Source organism: Lynx canadensis, chromosome A2, assembly GCF_007474595.2.
Source record: "Lynx canadensis isolate LIC74 chromosome A2, mLynCan4.pri.v2, whole genome shotgun sequence".
NCBI classification, from domain to species: domain Eukaryota; kingdom Metazoa; phylum Chordata; class Mammalia; order Carnivora; family Felidae; genus Lynx; species Lynx canadensis.
Window position 1 is genome coordinate 145,686,665 of NC_044304.2, and position 12,589 is coordinate 145,699,253.

Genomic DNA, 12,589 nt, shown 5'->3' on the forward strand with positions numbered 1-12,589 from the left:
GAGCACATGAGTGAGCAGGGGAGGGGCAGAGGGAGAGGGAGAGAGAGAATCCTAAGCAGGCTCCACACTGTTAGCACAGAGCCCAATGTGGGGCTCGATCTCATGGACCAGGAGATCATGACCTGAGCCAATATCAAGAGTCAGATGCTTAACCCACTGAGCCACCTTGAAAAGTATGGTTTTTGATGAGCTTTGGACTAAATCAGCATTTATAAAAATGCAGTCCATTAAGACAGATTCTTCAGCCTGATCTTATAGTAACAATATTAGAACACTCAGTCCTCAGTTTAGGCACTTAAACTAGTAATTTATATTCATATTTAATTTTTAAAAACACTCAAATCATACTGATCTCTCATCAAAAGAAGCACCATTTACCCCCTTCGGTCCAGAGCAATGGTTCCTAGGTAAGTCTAGGTCCTGGCTGTTTGTCCATCAGAATTACCTGTGGAGTTTTTTTCAAAACATGCATGCTGAGACCTCATACCTACCCCACGGACCCTGACTTAGGACAGGCTGGCATCCGTGTGTATGGAAATGCATAGCCAGGAAACACTACCTACACTATATACCCATATCCATAGAGAACAAATGGGAAGAGGGCCCTCTGCGTGTGGTTTCTCTGAAAATATTCAGGGCTCTCAGCTAAGTTGCTCAGGAGGCTCTAGTGGAACCACTCCCTGACCCTTTCAAGCATTCCTTCCTGCACACTGCTGTCACTGTCACTTCCTCCAGGTGGAGGTATTCTGAACTAACGGTTGGAGAAAGTGGATCCATTTTAGAGGGGCAAGAAAGGGCTGCTTTAGAGCAGAAGAGGCAGCGATGTGTATCACCTAACACACTGTGGACATCGGGTAGACTAGTAAATTCCATTAGACCAGACGCTCTCCAGCAAAATGGCAAACCACAGATGGAAAACCTAGAAGACCACAAGCCTAATCTCAGGCCTTCCACTGACTTGTTCTTTGACCTCGGGCAGGTCTCTTCCTCTCTCCATCTCAGTTTCTTCATCTGCAAAAAGGGAAGTATAATACTGCAGTTCCTCACAAGGAAGAATTACACATCACTAAAAAGGACTGTAGAATAGGCTTCATAGGGCATCAAAGGACTAGACTAAAATATTTATAAAAATACGCCACCTTCTTAGAGTAGAAATTTCAGCTACCTGTATCCCTCAAGGAATACATGTTAATTAAAATGAGTCACACAGGGGGAAAAAAAAGGCACCAACGGTTAAAGTAAAGCCACCCTACTCCAGGTGACTCACAAAAAGACAGTACATGACTTAGAAGAGAAAACACAGGAGGGGATGAATCACATATCATGTTTTATTCTTGGCTGTTTACAAACCAGTGACCAAAAGTTATTTCTTCTTCCTCTATTTCCTCTGAACATTAAAATGAAAACTTTGGTCAAGCATGCTGCTATCTTCAGGTTAAAACCCTGTGGATGCCCAAAGCTTGATGTGGTCTGGCCCACCAGAAACTAGAATCGCCAGGCAGGCAGTTCCCCCAGAGACATTAACTTGCCTAATACTCATTTGTTTTGTAGCTTTAACACCCAAAATGCTGTAACTTAGAAAGCACCATGAATATACACGCACAGTCATGACTAGGTGTCGAGAATCATCAAAGCCACTCCCCCTCTCCTCAAAGGCCACCTATCCCTCTGCCCCCTTTTGTAATCTACTCCTTGTCCCCCACATGCCCAAAGCCCTTTTAAAGACCTTTTAAAGCCAAATAACATACAGAAATAAAAATCTGCTCGGAAAGACATCATTCATTTGCACAGCAGTGTGAACTCTGAGGTGTTTGTAATTTTGGAAGTAGCTCCATACACACTTACTCGGGGAAGCTCATCATCTTGCAATTTTAAAGAAACAAGTCTGTGCTGGTAACTACCAAATCTTTCTAATCAGCCCTTTATATTTCTGGTCTTATCAAACTTGATATGCCTGAAATTACTTCCCAGAAAACTTAATCTTTTTTTCCTGATACCTAAGTAGACTCTAACACCCTTGTCCCTAAGGCTGCAAACCCCCAGAAGGACTTTGGTTACGCCTTTTCCTCCTTTATTCCATGTACTACTCATGTATTCGGGCAGTTTTCCAGACTCGCTACCTGTCTAAAAACGGCTCTGGTTCTTCTGTTTTCCCTGGTGTGCAACTACACCAGGTCCATTGTAGCATTCCACCCCAGATCAGGGCAATCACCCTCCTCGGTGGCTTTCCAGGCTCCAAACTCTTGCCTCTGTAACCAAAGAAGCTTCCTTAAAACAATCACTCAGGTCATTTCCCATCAAGATCAAGTCCCTCTTGTTTTCCTTCCAAACTCTTCATATTCCAGAAGCATGCTATCCAAACAAACTTAGAGTTCATTGGTCCCCTCCCCTCTGATGGAGGATCTCTGGCTTCTCAAGTTGAAATTCACTGTGTTAACCACAACTCCTTACAGTATTTATCTGTCCCATAATTCAACAGGGACCAGGGCTGAGAAGAAGAAAATAAAAGTTCCACTCACAATTAGAGGTAAAAATGTGGAGAAAAGTCACAAATTGTTGATTCTAGTGGGCTAGAACTAATGATTCTCTAGGACTTACACAGATCTCTGTCCATGGACTTTCAGCCATCATGGTTGAAGCTAATGGCTAAATAGTTGAGATCAATGGAAAATTTCAACCATGTTATTCATATCCTTGATTTATTAGAGAAAATTAGCAGCCGACCTTTCAAAACCCCATTAATTGACTTTTGTTCATCTTACATGCAACTGTAGTTAATCCATCATAAACTGCTAAGCCAGTCATAAATTTATATGCATTCAGAGGAAAACCAACCATAAAATCCATTTCATTCAATTATTTTTTTGTAGGGGCGAGAAGGTACCTACTATATGTATAAAAAACACATATAATGTACATGTAGTCATATTTTTATCAGACTGAAACAGGGCAGATAAGATCTTCAGATTTCTTTATTTAATAATTTGGGTTAACTGATAGATGTTAGCTAGCTAGCTCCTAAGAAGTTGGAATATTAATGATGGATTTTTAAATTCCTCCTGCTTACAGTCTGTGAACACTAAAAAATGTAAAATTCTACCCTCACAAACGAAGAGGAGTCAGAAACCTATAAACTTCTTCAACCTGAGGAACGGCATTTCTTATGCTCAGTCGTTCTATGTGCAGGACTTGGTAAGCAGGGACCGTAAAAGGTGACAGACATCTTGGGGAAAACTTCAAAAACGCTGCTCAGGAGGAGTGCCCTCAGATAGGTAGGTGGACTTAAAGAAGAAATGGCTTCGAGATTAAAAATAATATTCTCTAGGGGCGCCTGGGTGGCTCGGTCGGTTGAGCGTCCGACTTCGGCTCAGGTCACAATCTCATGGTCCGTGAGTTCGAGCCCCGCGTCGGGCTCTGTGCTGACAGCTCAAAGCCTGGAGCCTGTTTCAGATTCTGTGTCTCCCTCTCTCTCTGCCCCTCCCCTGTTCATGCTCTCTCCCTGTCTCAAAAATAAATAAACGTTAAAAAAAAATTTTTTTTAAATAAAAAATAATAATATTCTCTAAAGAACTAATTCAAATCCCACTTCAGTGAGGAAAACCTATTCCTGCAGCTGTTCTGAGGGCACACACACGGCGAGCAGAAGCAGACCACCCCACAAAGACTTCCTGTGGTGCCGTGGCACAGGACCAGCTGGCCACAAGGCTTGCCACACCACACTTGGTTTACTGAATGCTGACACGCTGCTAACGGAATCATATATCAAGCCACCAATCTGCTGGAGGATGAATTCAAGAATGTATCCAATTACTTCACCGAGAGGGTCTCCTGTGTTTATGTGGATAAAATATATAAAAGGTCTGAATTCATCACATTTACAAATGTTCTCGAGTTAGTCCATGGGGATCTTTTAAAGACAGAATAAGGTCTTATGAAGAGGGTCATGCAAGCAAAAAGCCAAACGCTTCCCTCCTCACACCTTTCAAAAAAAAAACAACAAAGTGCAATTAGTAGGAATAACAATTAATGAAAAAAATTTTTTGCAATACGATTGATACACTGAATCTCACCAGTGGTAGCATTATAATTTTTAAGTATTCCAAAGTAAAAACAGGTATTTTGGTTATATGTTGGAAAGGGCAATGTCAAAGACATAAGGGACTAAACCCTGGACGAACACCAGATACATTCCGCTAAGTGCCAGATCACCAGGCCACCAACCAGAGGTGTGTAGTTACAGAACATGGAACATTTTGTGGCACGCTGCCAGACTTAGAAAAATCATCTCCCGTCCACTGCAGTTCCCTCCCCCAGCGTACTTAAACTGTAGACATCTACAGAAGAACACGAACGCTGCTAGAGATCGGAAGGAAGAAAACAGGTTCCTGTTCACCAGAGACACGTCCTTTGTTGCCATGTCGGTCTCAAACACTTTCTGCCTTACTCGGGTGCTCTTTAGAGGATTCATCCTAATTCAAACCTGGTAGGACCCTGCTTACCTTAAAAGACTGCCAGCTGAAACAGTAATAGGATTTGTTATTAACTTTTCAGAAATGAGGGCAATTAATGTATAATTAGCTAGCTGGTATTCTTACAGTCACACCAAAACTCATTTTTAAAGTTTTTAATTACTAGATAATAATTTAGTTTGTCTTTGAGGTCAGGAGCAAAGATATCTTCATGAAATTACCAGATAAGTGGCCACACATGGCAAAGACTACCTCTACGCAGTGATCACAAGCAAATGAAGAGAAAACAAATCTGTATCATCACGACTGGGCCCTAAAACTGAAGCCTCAAAAAAGCTAGAACAGAGCTGTGTCTCTCTGGAAGGGCCACAGCCTGGCTCATGTCCTACCCTCTGCAAAGCCTGACCACTCCATGATCCTGATACTGACCACCAGTGAACACGAATGGGGGTTTTTTAAGGAGTTTCTGCAAGTTTTTAAATTCAATTCTTAAATTCTGTGCATAGTTAATTAATCTCTTGGGCCACATACCAACACCACATCTGAATATCTCCAAGCAGACAGACAGAGGAGGTAGACCATGGGGCTAGCTAAGTACTGTTGAAGCCATCAAATACCAAACTCGGCATGTTTCTTTATCTCCTACAGTTGACATTTCCCCCACAGCACTGGAAAGAAACTGCTCTACCTGGCCTCTAAGAGACTTATAATGACATCCAGCTGTTCCAAAGGCAGGATGATGTTTATGATTCCACCATGGACAGATCAATACTGAGTTCTCGAGCCTGTTCTCAAATGTTAGTTGTTGGCCAATCATCCATGCAGACAAATGCATGTATCTCTTGTCTGCGCAGCTACATTAAAGTGGCTAGAAAACGCAGTTAGCAAGCACTAGTGAACACAAAGCATTATTTTGAGACACAGTTACCTTTAGCCAGAATTTTAATTGTTTGGAAAGATTCACAGGCTACCTGACTGAAAAGAGGGATGGAATAAATATTTCCAGCAGGAGAAAGCTTAAATTCATTAGGCCCACAGTATAGTACTATTAAATAAACTTATAGTTTAAAATTGTTCTAAATGCTTAGTAAAAGGAACTTCGTTTCTCTTATCTAATTTTAATCTCAAAGTCCCTGAAGTACTCCTTTTGTTGTAGGCAACTTCATTTGTCTGTGATTGACTCCCCAGACGACTCTAGGGGAAGTAATTTCCCAAATGTTGATTTTTCTCACCAGCAAAATAAGAGGAGTATCCAGTCCATTGGCTAGCAACCCTAAAGGTGAGAAAGAATAAAACTGTAAACTGCCCAATTTTATAAGAAAATTGTCTTTGACCTTACTTGTCCACAACTTAATCCACAAAATAAGTCATTTACCAAGTCAGTTGAGAAATGAGTAAAATTAAACCGGAGAGAAACACAACTGACAGAGGTCAAGAATGCATGGCCCAGAACGGTGGGAAAGAAATTAAAGCTGAATTGCGGTGGCGGTACCGGGGCCTCCAAGAGTGTGGGTAGAAAAGCCAACTGTGGATAAAACATATTTGGGAAAAAGGGAAACTGGAAAATAGTAGGAATGCTTAAAAAGCTACCTGTGGCTTAATGAACTTTCCTTCCATCAATTTTTAAAATTACAGTTGTTTCTGAAACTAAAATTCAGATCCCCTTGACTGCATTTTAAATTGTCCAGAGCTTTTATCATTGTGTCTGGAAGAGCAGGAAGGGATACAAAAAAAGCAAGAAAAAGATGTTATCACACAGGAAATCAAAACGAATCAATTTTGTGATGGCATCTGCTACTCTCCTTTTAATGGCACAAGAGTAACAATAGTAACTTCATACTCAGTGACTTCATATGATGACAAGCATCTTTAGGAAATTAACCATATTACCCACTATAATTAGCTCTCTTGCAAGGTTAAATAATAAAAAATTGAAAATTACTGGGTGATTACACTATAATCACACCAATTCTAAGTTTCTGAATGAACAAACTGCACGGAAACTTGGCAAAGGGAAACAAATGACAATAGAGGCCATGAGTCAAAATGGGCTACCAGAAATCAATGGTCTTTTTTTGGGGGGGGGGGGGGGGGGGGGACGAGAGGATTAAATCTGCTGGAAACAAGAACACTGACTGGTAGCAGGTTACGAGAAGTGTAAATCTGAAGTTTCAACTGGGAAGTGCTGTTATACTACAAATATGTACATCCATTGCACAGCGCATGCCTTGGGGCAAAGTTAATTGCAGGAAATTTCACAAGTCACTCCCTGCTCCGTACTATATTATATGGTAGAGGTGTTGAGACAAGTTTTGGTTGCCAGGCTAAGCCTTTTGGTTTTCAGCTGAATATTTGTATTAACATGCCAACTTTCTCCTATTTGTTGTTTTATATTAAATTAGGTTTTTTGTCCTTTGAACTAAGATTCTCTCAAGAATCACAGCAGGAGACGGAATGACTCCAAATTTACCAATTACAGACTAACCTCCAATGCCAGAGTCTTTAGCGGTTTGTAATAAAAATTTAGTTCACATTTCAGGGATCAGGAAGGTCTAAAAGAAACTTCAAGGTCATCGGTGCCAACCATTACTATGTACTTTTACAATAAATTGTAATTACCTGCTCCTAAAACTGCCCATGAAAGAAAGTTGAATCTTCTGGAGGAGCAGTTTGGGTCTGAGCAAAATGTCAGAACAATTCTCCCATGCTGAGTACATTTTTGACTACACTCACTCCTTCATGGGTCCCTGCACTTATCTACAGTGTTAGTGTTCTCCATGTTCATATGTTACAGAACACTTAATGATAACTTATACACATGTAAGAGGGAAATAAAGGTTCACTTTGACCAATGTAATTTAATCCTTGTTACTAAGTGCTTCACAAAGTAATGCTTTACACCAACATTCCATACATGTGATGAAATAAATCTTAAGTCACGTTGGGCCTCTGCTTCCAAATCTGTTCTGAACTTCAAACACCCTCTGGTAGGAAAGTAAAATGGTACGACCACTTTGGAAAATAGTCTGTCACTTCCTCAAAGGTTTGCCCAGAGTTACCATGTCACTCAGCAGTTCTACTCCTAGGTACACACCCAAGAAAAATGAAAACATATGCCCGCATAGAAACTTTTGTGCACGAACATTTACATAGGCATTATTCAAAACAGCTGAATGGTAGAAACAACCCAAATGTCCATCATCTGACAAATGGATAAAGACGTAATAGCTGTAAAATGGAATATTATCTGGCCATGAAAGGTATGAAGTACTGATTCGTGCTACAACATGGATGAATCTTAAAAACATTATGTGAACTCAAAAAAGCCAGTCACAAAAGACAACATATCAGAGATTCCATTATAAAAATTCCAGAATAGGCAAATCTGTAGAGACAAAAAGTAGATCAGTCATTACCTAGGGTTCGGGGAGGAAGGTTAAGGGGATGAGGGGGTGACAGCTGAAGGGTATGGGTTTTTTTTTGTTTTTTTTTTAAGGTGAAGAAAATCTTCTTTGACGAGAATGTGGTGATGGCTGTACGTAATTGTGACTTTGTTTAAAAACTATCAAATTGCATGCTCTAAATGGGTGAATATCATGTATGTGAGTTATAATTCAATAAGCTGTTGTTTTTCAAAAATCTGTTCTGAGATGTGAAGTACTTGAGAATCAGCAAATCTCTTCCACAAAGCTTTTCTGGTCAACAGTAAAAGAATTAGTTGAAGTCCAATTTACTTTACTGTAATTGGAACCAGCTCGTAGTATTTTGTTATGTACATTTCTAAAATGTGAATGCAGTTTAAGAAAATACATCATTACATCAGCTATTCCAGGCAGTCTGCCATGGGACATTTTTACCAAAAACACATCTTGAAAGGAATCCATTTAACCAACCTCAGAGTATATGTTCTTTCTTGTTGCCTCATCTCCTCATAAGCCGTTGTATCCCTAAAATTCTCGTGTTTCACAGTACTAGGCGTGATTAATTCAGTCAAGAATCCCACAAATATCTGCACCCTTATTGTACACCAGGCACTGTTTCAGGCACTTGTATACATGTGTGTACACACACAGCCCCTGCTCTTGTGGAGCTTACAGTCTAATAAGATAAACGATAAATGCTGGCTTTAAACACAGGTTTTTAAAACAGGCTGCTATGCTATGGAGGAACGCTGTTTTAGATGGAGTAGCTAGGAAAGGAGGCTTCTCTGAGAGATGACTGAGGTGAGAAAAGAAGGTGCCAGCCATACAAAGACCAGGGAGGGTAACTCCAGGCAGAGGAAATGATTCTTAAATGGCAGAATCAGGAGGAGAAAACACGAAAGAAGGATTAACTGTGTGCTGCTGGTGACCAGCCTTCCACTGTGAGTCTCATGCACCGTCCTAGTACAGGGATGTCTGGCAAAGTAGTCTGCAGACTGTGGCTGGAATAAAAAGGTCTCCTAATTCTTCAGTAAGAAAGGCTCCCTCCGGTCAAGCCCTGCCTAAGGTGACTTTCTTGAACCTCTTGGGGACTGTGTGTTGCCTGCACCACTGACTCTTTCACCGCATATGGGTACGAGGCTCTGCTAGGGAGTGCTGGGACACGGACACCAGACGTGCACCCCAGAGACCCCTATGACCGGAAACAATCTAGTGGCACAAAAAAGTAGGCATGAACGACACTCACAGGTAAGAAGTAAAAATGGGCCACAAAAAGCTATCAAATGTAGGGGTGTGCAGGGATCAATTGCTGCTGGAGCATCAGGGGAAGCCTCACGGGGTGGCGGGGGGGGCACGAGAGCAAAGAGGCCCATGGCGACTGACAACCTGGACACGTGGGGGAATACAGACTGATCTGTTGTATCCCTAATTAACTTACGTAGATTTCCACATATTTGTAGCTCCCCAACCAAGTTACAAGCTCAGGCAGAAAGGGCCTGATATTCCTTACATATCTCTGTGACGCTGAGTATTGTACTGCATAAAGCTGTGCAATTCACAGGTTGGTTCACTATAAGAGAGGAGATGTTGATTTCAGCACTGAGGCAAGGCTTCATAATGAGGTTTTGGCCTTCAAAACAGAGGACTCCCCAAACCTGTTAATGCACCATCTCACTTCACAGGGACATTGCTAGGAGTTTTCCCAAAAGTCAAAGGGATTACAGGTAAACATGTATACAATGTGCTTCTGAACACACACCTATGTTTACATGTTTATTTGTATGTCTGCATATATACATCACTATACCTTAAGTTCAAAATCTCACAAGATTATCTTAAACTTCCGTTGCTAAGTCAAAGTTTGTACTTGAGAGAAAATATTTTTTTCACTGATCAAACATTCCCATCCAGGCCCTCTTAATCCCTTCCCATTCCCAACAAAACATCTTAAACCAAAGAAAAGGCAAACAACATTTTTTAGGCAGTGTCTCAACATCTCTAAAAAATATTACATGGCCAAACTCACCATAGAGAGCTGTCCAAGTTTGATTAATTACATCTAGACACACAGTTCCTGACCTGAAACAGATGGAAAGAATGGCATTTTTTTAAAAATTAGAAAGCTAGTTGCATGTACCTGGCAACTAATTTTATTTATCAAGAATAGTACGAAAGAAAGAAAGAAAGAAAGAAAGAAAGAAAGAAAGAAAGAAAGAAAGAAAGAAAGAAAGAAAGAAAGAAAGAAAGAAAGAAAGAAAGAAAGAAAAGGAAGGAAGGAAGGAAGGAAGGAAGGAAGGAAGGAAGGAAGGAAGGAAGGAAGGAAGGGAGGAAAAAACATCCCAATTAGGGAAGTATGATGAAGAGCAGAATATATACAAAGTCTTACTGTTTCCTTAGAGATTAAAAGGAAAAATCAGCAAGTATACAACGGTGAAATCAGACAACACCTTCACCAGGTGATTGGAATTAACACTGGCAACCAGGGGCAGACAAACCTGTGTACCTCGCCAGTAGCCTGAGGACACAATTACACTTTGTGGTTTTCTGGTCTTAAGTACATATTCTGAATCTAATGATGAGGAAACATCAGACAACCCCAAATTGAGGGATGGTCTTTAAAATAACCGATCTATATTCTTTTTTAAAATGTCAACTTTATAAAAGCTGAGGAACTATTCCATATTAAAGTATTTTAAAGAAACGTGTAATTAAAGTAGTTTAAAGAAACAAGTAAATGCAATACATGATCACGGACTGGATATTTTACTTACGGGGGGAAAATAAGTGCCAAAAAGGTACACTGCTGGAATGTGGCAGTAGCTTAAAACTGACACTCAATTCCTGAACCCAGCGAGTACACTGTGCTTATGTAACAAAACATCTTTGTTGTTAGGATGACTGATACACACAAGTATAAAAAGGCAGTAGGGCATGATGTGTGTATACAACCTACTCACACACAGTTCAGAATACCTCGTGTGTGTGTGTGTGTGTGTGTGTGTGTGTGTAACAGCAAAATTTAGCCACGACAAGACTGCAGAACAAAAAAAGCATGTATTGTAAACAGCATCAGAAATACACAATAGGAGGCACATTTTAAAATATCACTAATAAAATATTAGAAGGAAAGAAAGGGTACGTAAGACGCATTAACTGAAATGAAACCACAGTCATTCATGTTTGCTTTACTCTCCAGAACTAAGAAACACTTTAAGGGCTGAAAATAGTGAATCTGTATACAGAAAACTTAGCTCTCTGAATTGTGTCTATGCAAAGAGAAAAGAGATGTGGAATATTACACATGCTAGCTGGGTATCAGGGGGGAATAAAGGACCTACTCATGGCAATGGGAAAACTAAGCAGCCCAACAGCAGAATGTGCACTAAAGTGGTTTAAAATATCATATCCCTGGGACTCTATAGTTTAAGTGACCATATGGTCCTCTCTGTTGATAAAATCTAGAAAGATAATTGAGGCGCTTTTTTTTTTTTTTTTTTTTAAATAATGGAGAGAGAGAGATGAATGCTAGTAAGGGCAGTTGCTGCTAAGATTTAAACATTTTTAAATAGTTACTTACGCTTCATCAATGTTGGGATGGAAAATTTTATTCATGAATCCTGTAAAAAGAGATGTTAATTAGCAGCAAAAAGTATCCAGAGAACAATTCGTTTTAAAGTATTTTAGTACTGGAAACAATTTCATTATTAGAAAAAGGTGATGATACCCATAACTCATTACTTTTAATCTTAGATGTTTGGTTACTGTTAATACTATATGATCTGACAGTGTCACTTACTTAAAACACAGGGTTCTATCAGAGTTCTATTAAAAAACAATGAGCAAACTTTGAAAGCAATGCAGCTTCTTATACAAAATAATCATTAAGAGAAATTGTTTTCTGAGCTATGAAGGTACTTGCGAAGAAAATTTGTAGTTCTAAGTGGGTTATACCTAGTACTGATTACTTTTATCAGCAAGTTAAGAAAGCTACCCTGACTTCCCGCCCAAGTTTTATTGTTCAGTCTCTAAATTTGGAGGTTCTGCATTTAAACTTCTCCTTCTGAAGCTCAGTTACCGGTATCATACCACCACACTGGGTGCGGAACATGAATGAAGCTGTTGAAACACTAAAGGAATACCGCTACCAAACCACAAAGGATTTCATCACAGTGACCAAAATATTTAACTTTAGTCTACTCATTCCAGGAAACCCAGTTTTGACTAAAATTGGGGCAACCAAGAAATGAGGCAAGGAATTAAAAAAGAAAAATCTGTAAGATGGCTGCATCTGTCAGGGATTCAAGTTTTTTGATATATCCCTAGAAGAACAAGTAGAGACTAACAAAAGTAAGCAGGGACTTATAAAGAGTTTATTTATTTATTTTTTTTTTTAAAGAGTTTATTTTTAAGCAATCTCCACACCCAACGTGGTGCTCAAACTCACAACCCTGAGATCAAGAATCACATGTGTTACTGACTGAGTCGGCCAGGCGCCCCTAGACTTTAACATATATATTGACGTTTAAATTCCAAGGAGAAATTAGTTTTTAGTCTAATTAAAACCAGTGACTGAATCAGTTTGTATATATGCAAATGACAATACGCGAAAGCAGAGGTCCACTGTCAGAGCGGTCATTTTATCATCCATATCATCTCATCTCAAGACTTTATTCCATTCCATACTTTTGATAAACTGAA

At 39.8% G+C, this 12,589-nt stretch overlaps 1 protein-coding gene across 6 annotated transcripts in view; it reads right to left on the minus strand.

Annotated features, from left to right (window-relative positions):
• The window catches only part of UBE2H (ubiquitin conjugating enzyme E2 H), a 103,093-nt gene that overhangs the window by 13,428 nt on the left and 77,076 nt on the right, over positions 1-12,589 (minus strand). For 5 of the 6 annotated variants that reach the window (XM_030308430.1, XM_030308428.1, XM_030308431.1 and 2 more), the window contains 2 exons: positions 11,469-11,508; positions 9,918-9,970 (listed from right to left, as the gene is read on the minus strand). The exons of the other annotated variant lie outside the window; for it this stretch is intronic. In XM_030308430.1, the coding sequence (XP_030164290.1) occupies positions 9,918-9,970; positions 11,469-11,508 (93 nt within the window). The remainder of the gene's footprint in view (positions 1-9,917; positions 9,971-11,468; positions 11,509-12,589) is intronic. 6 annotated transcript variants of the gene reach the window in all.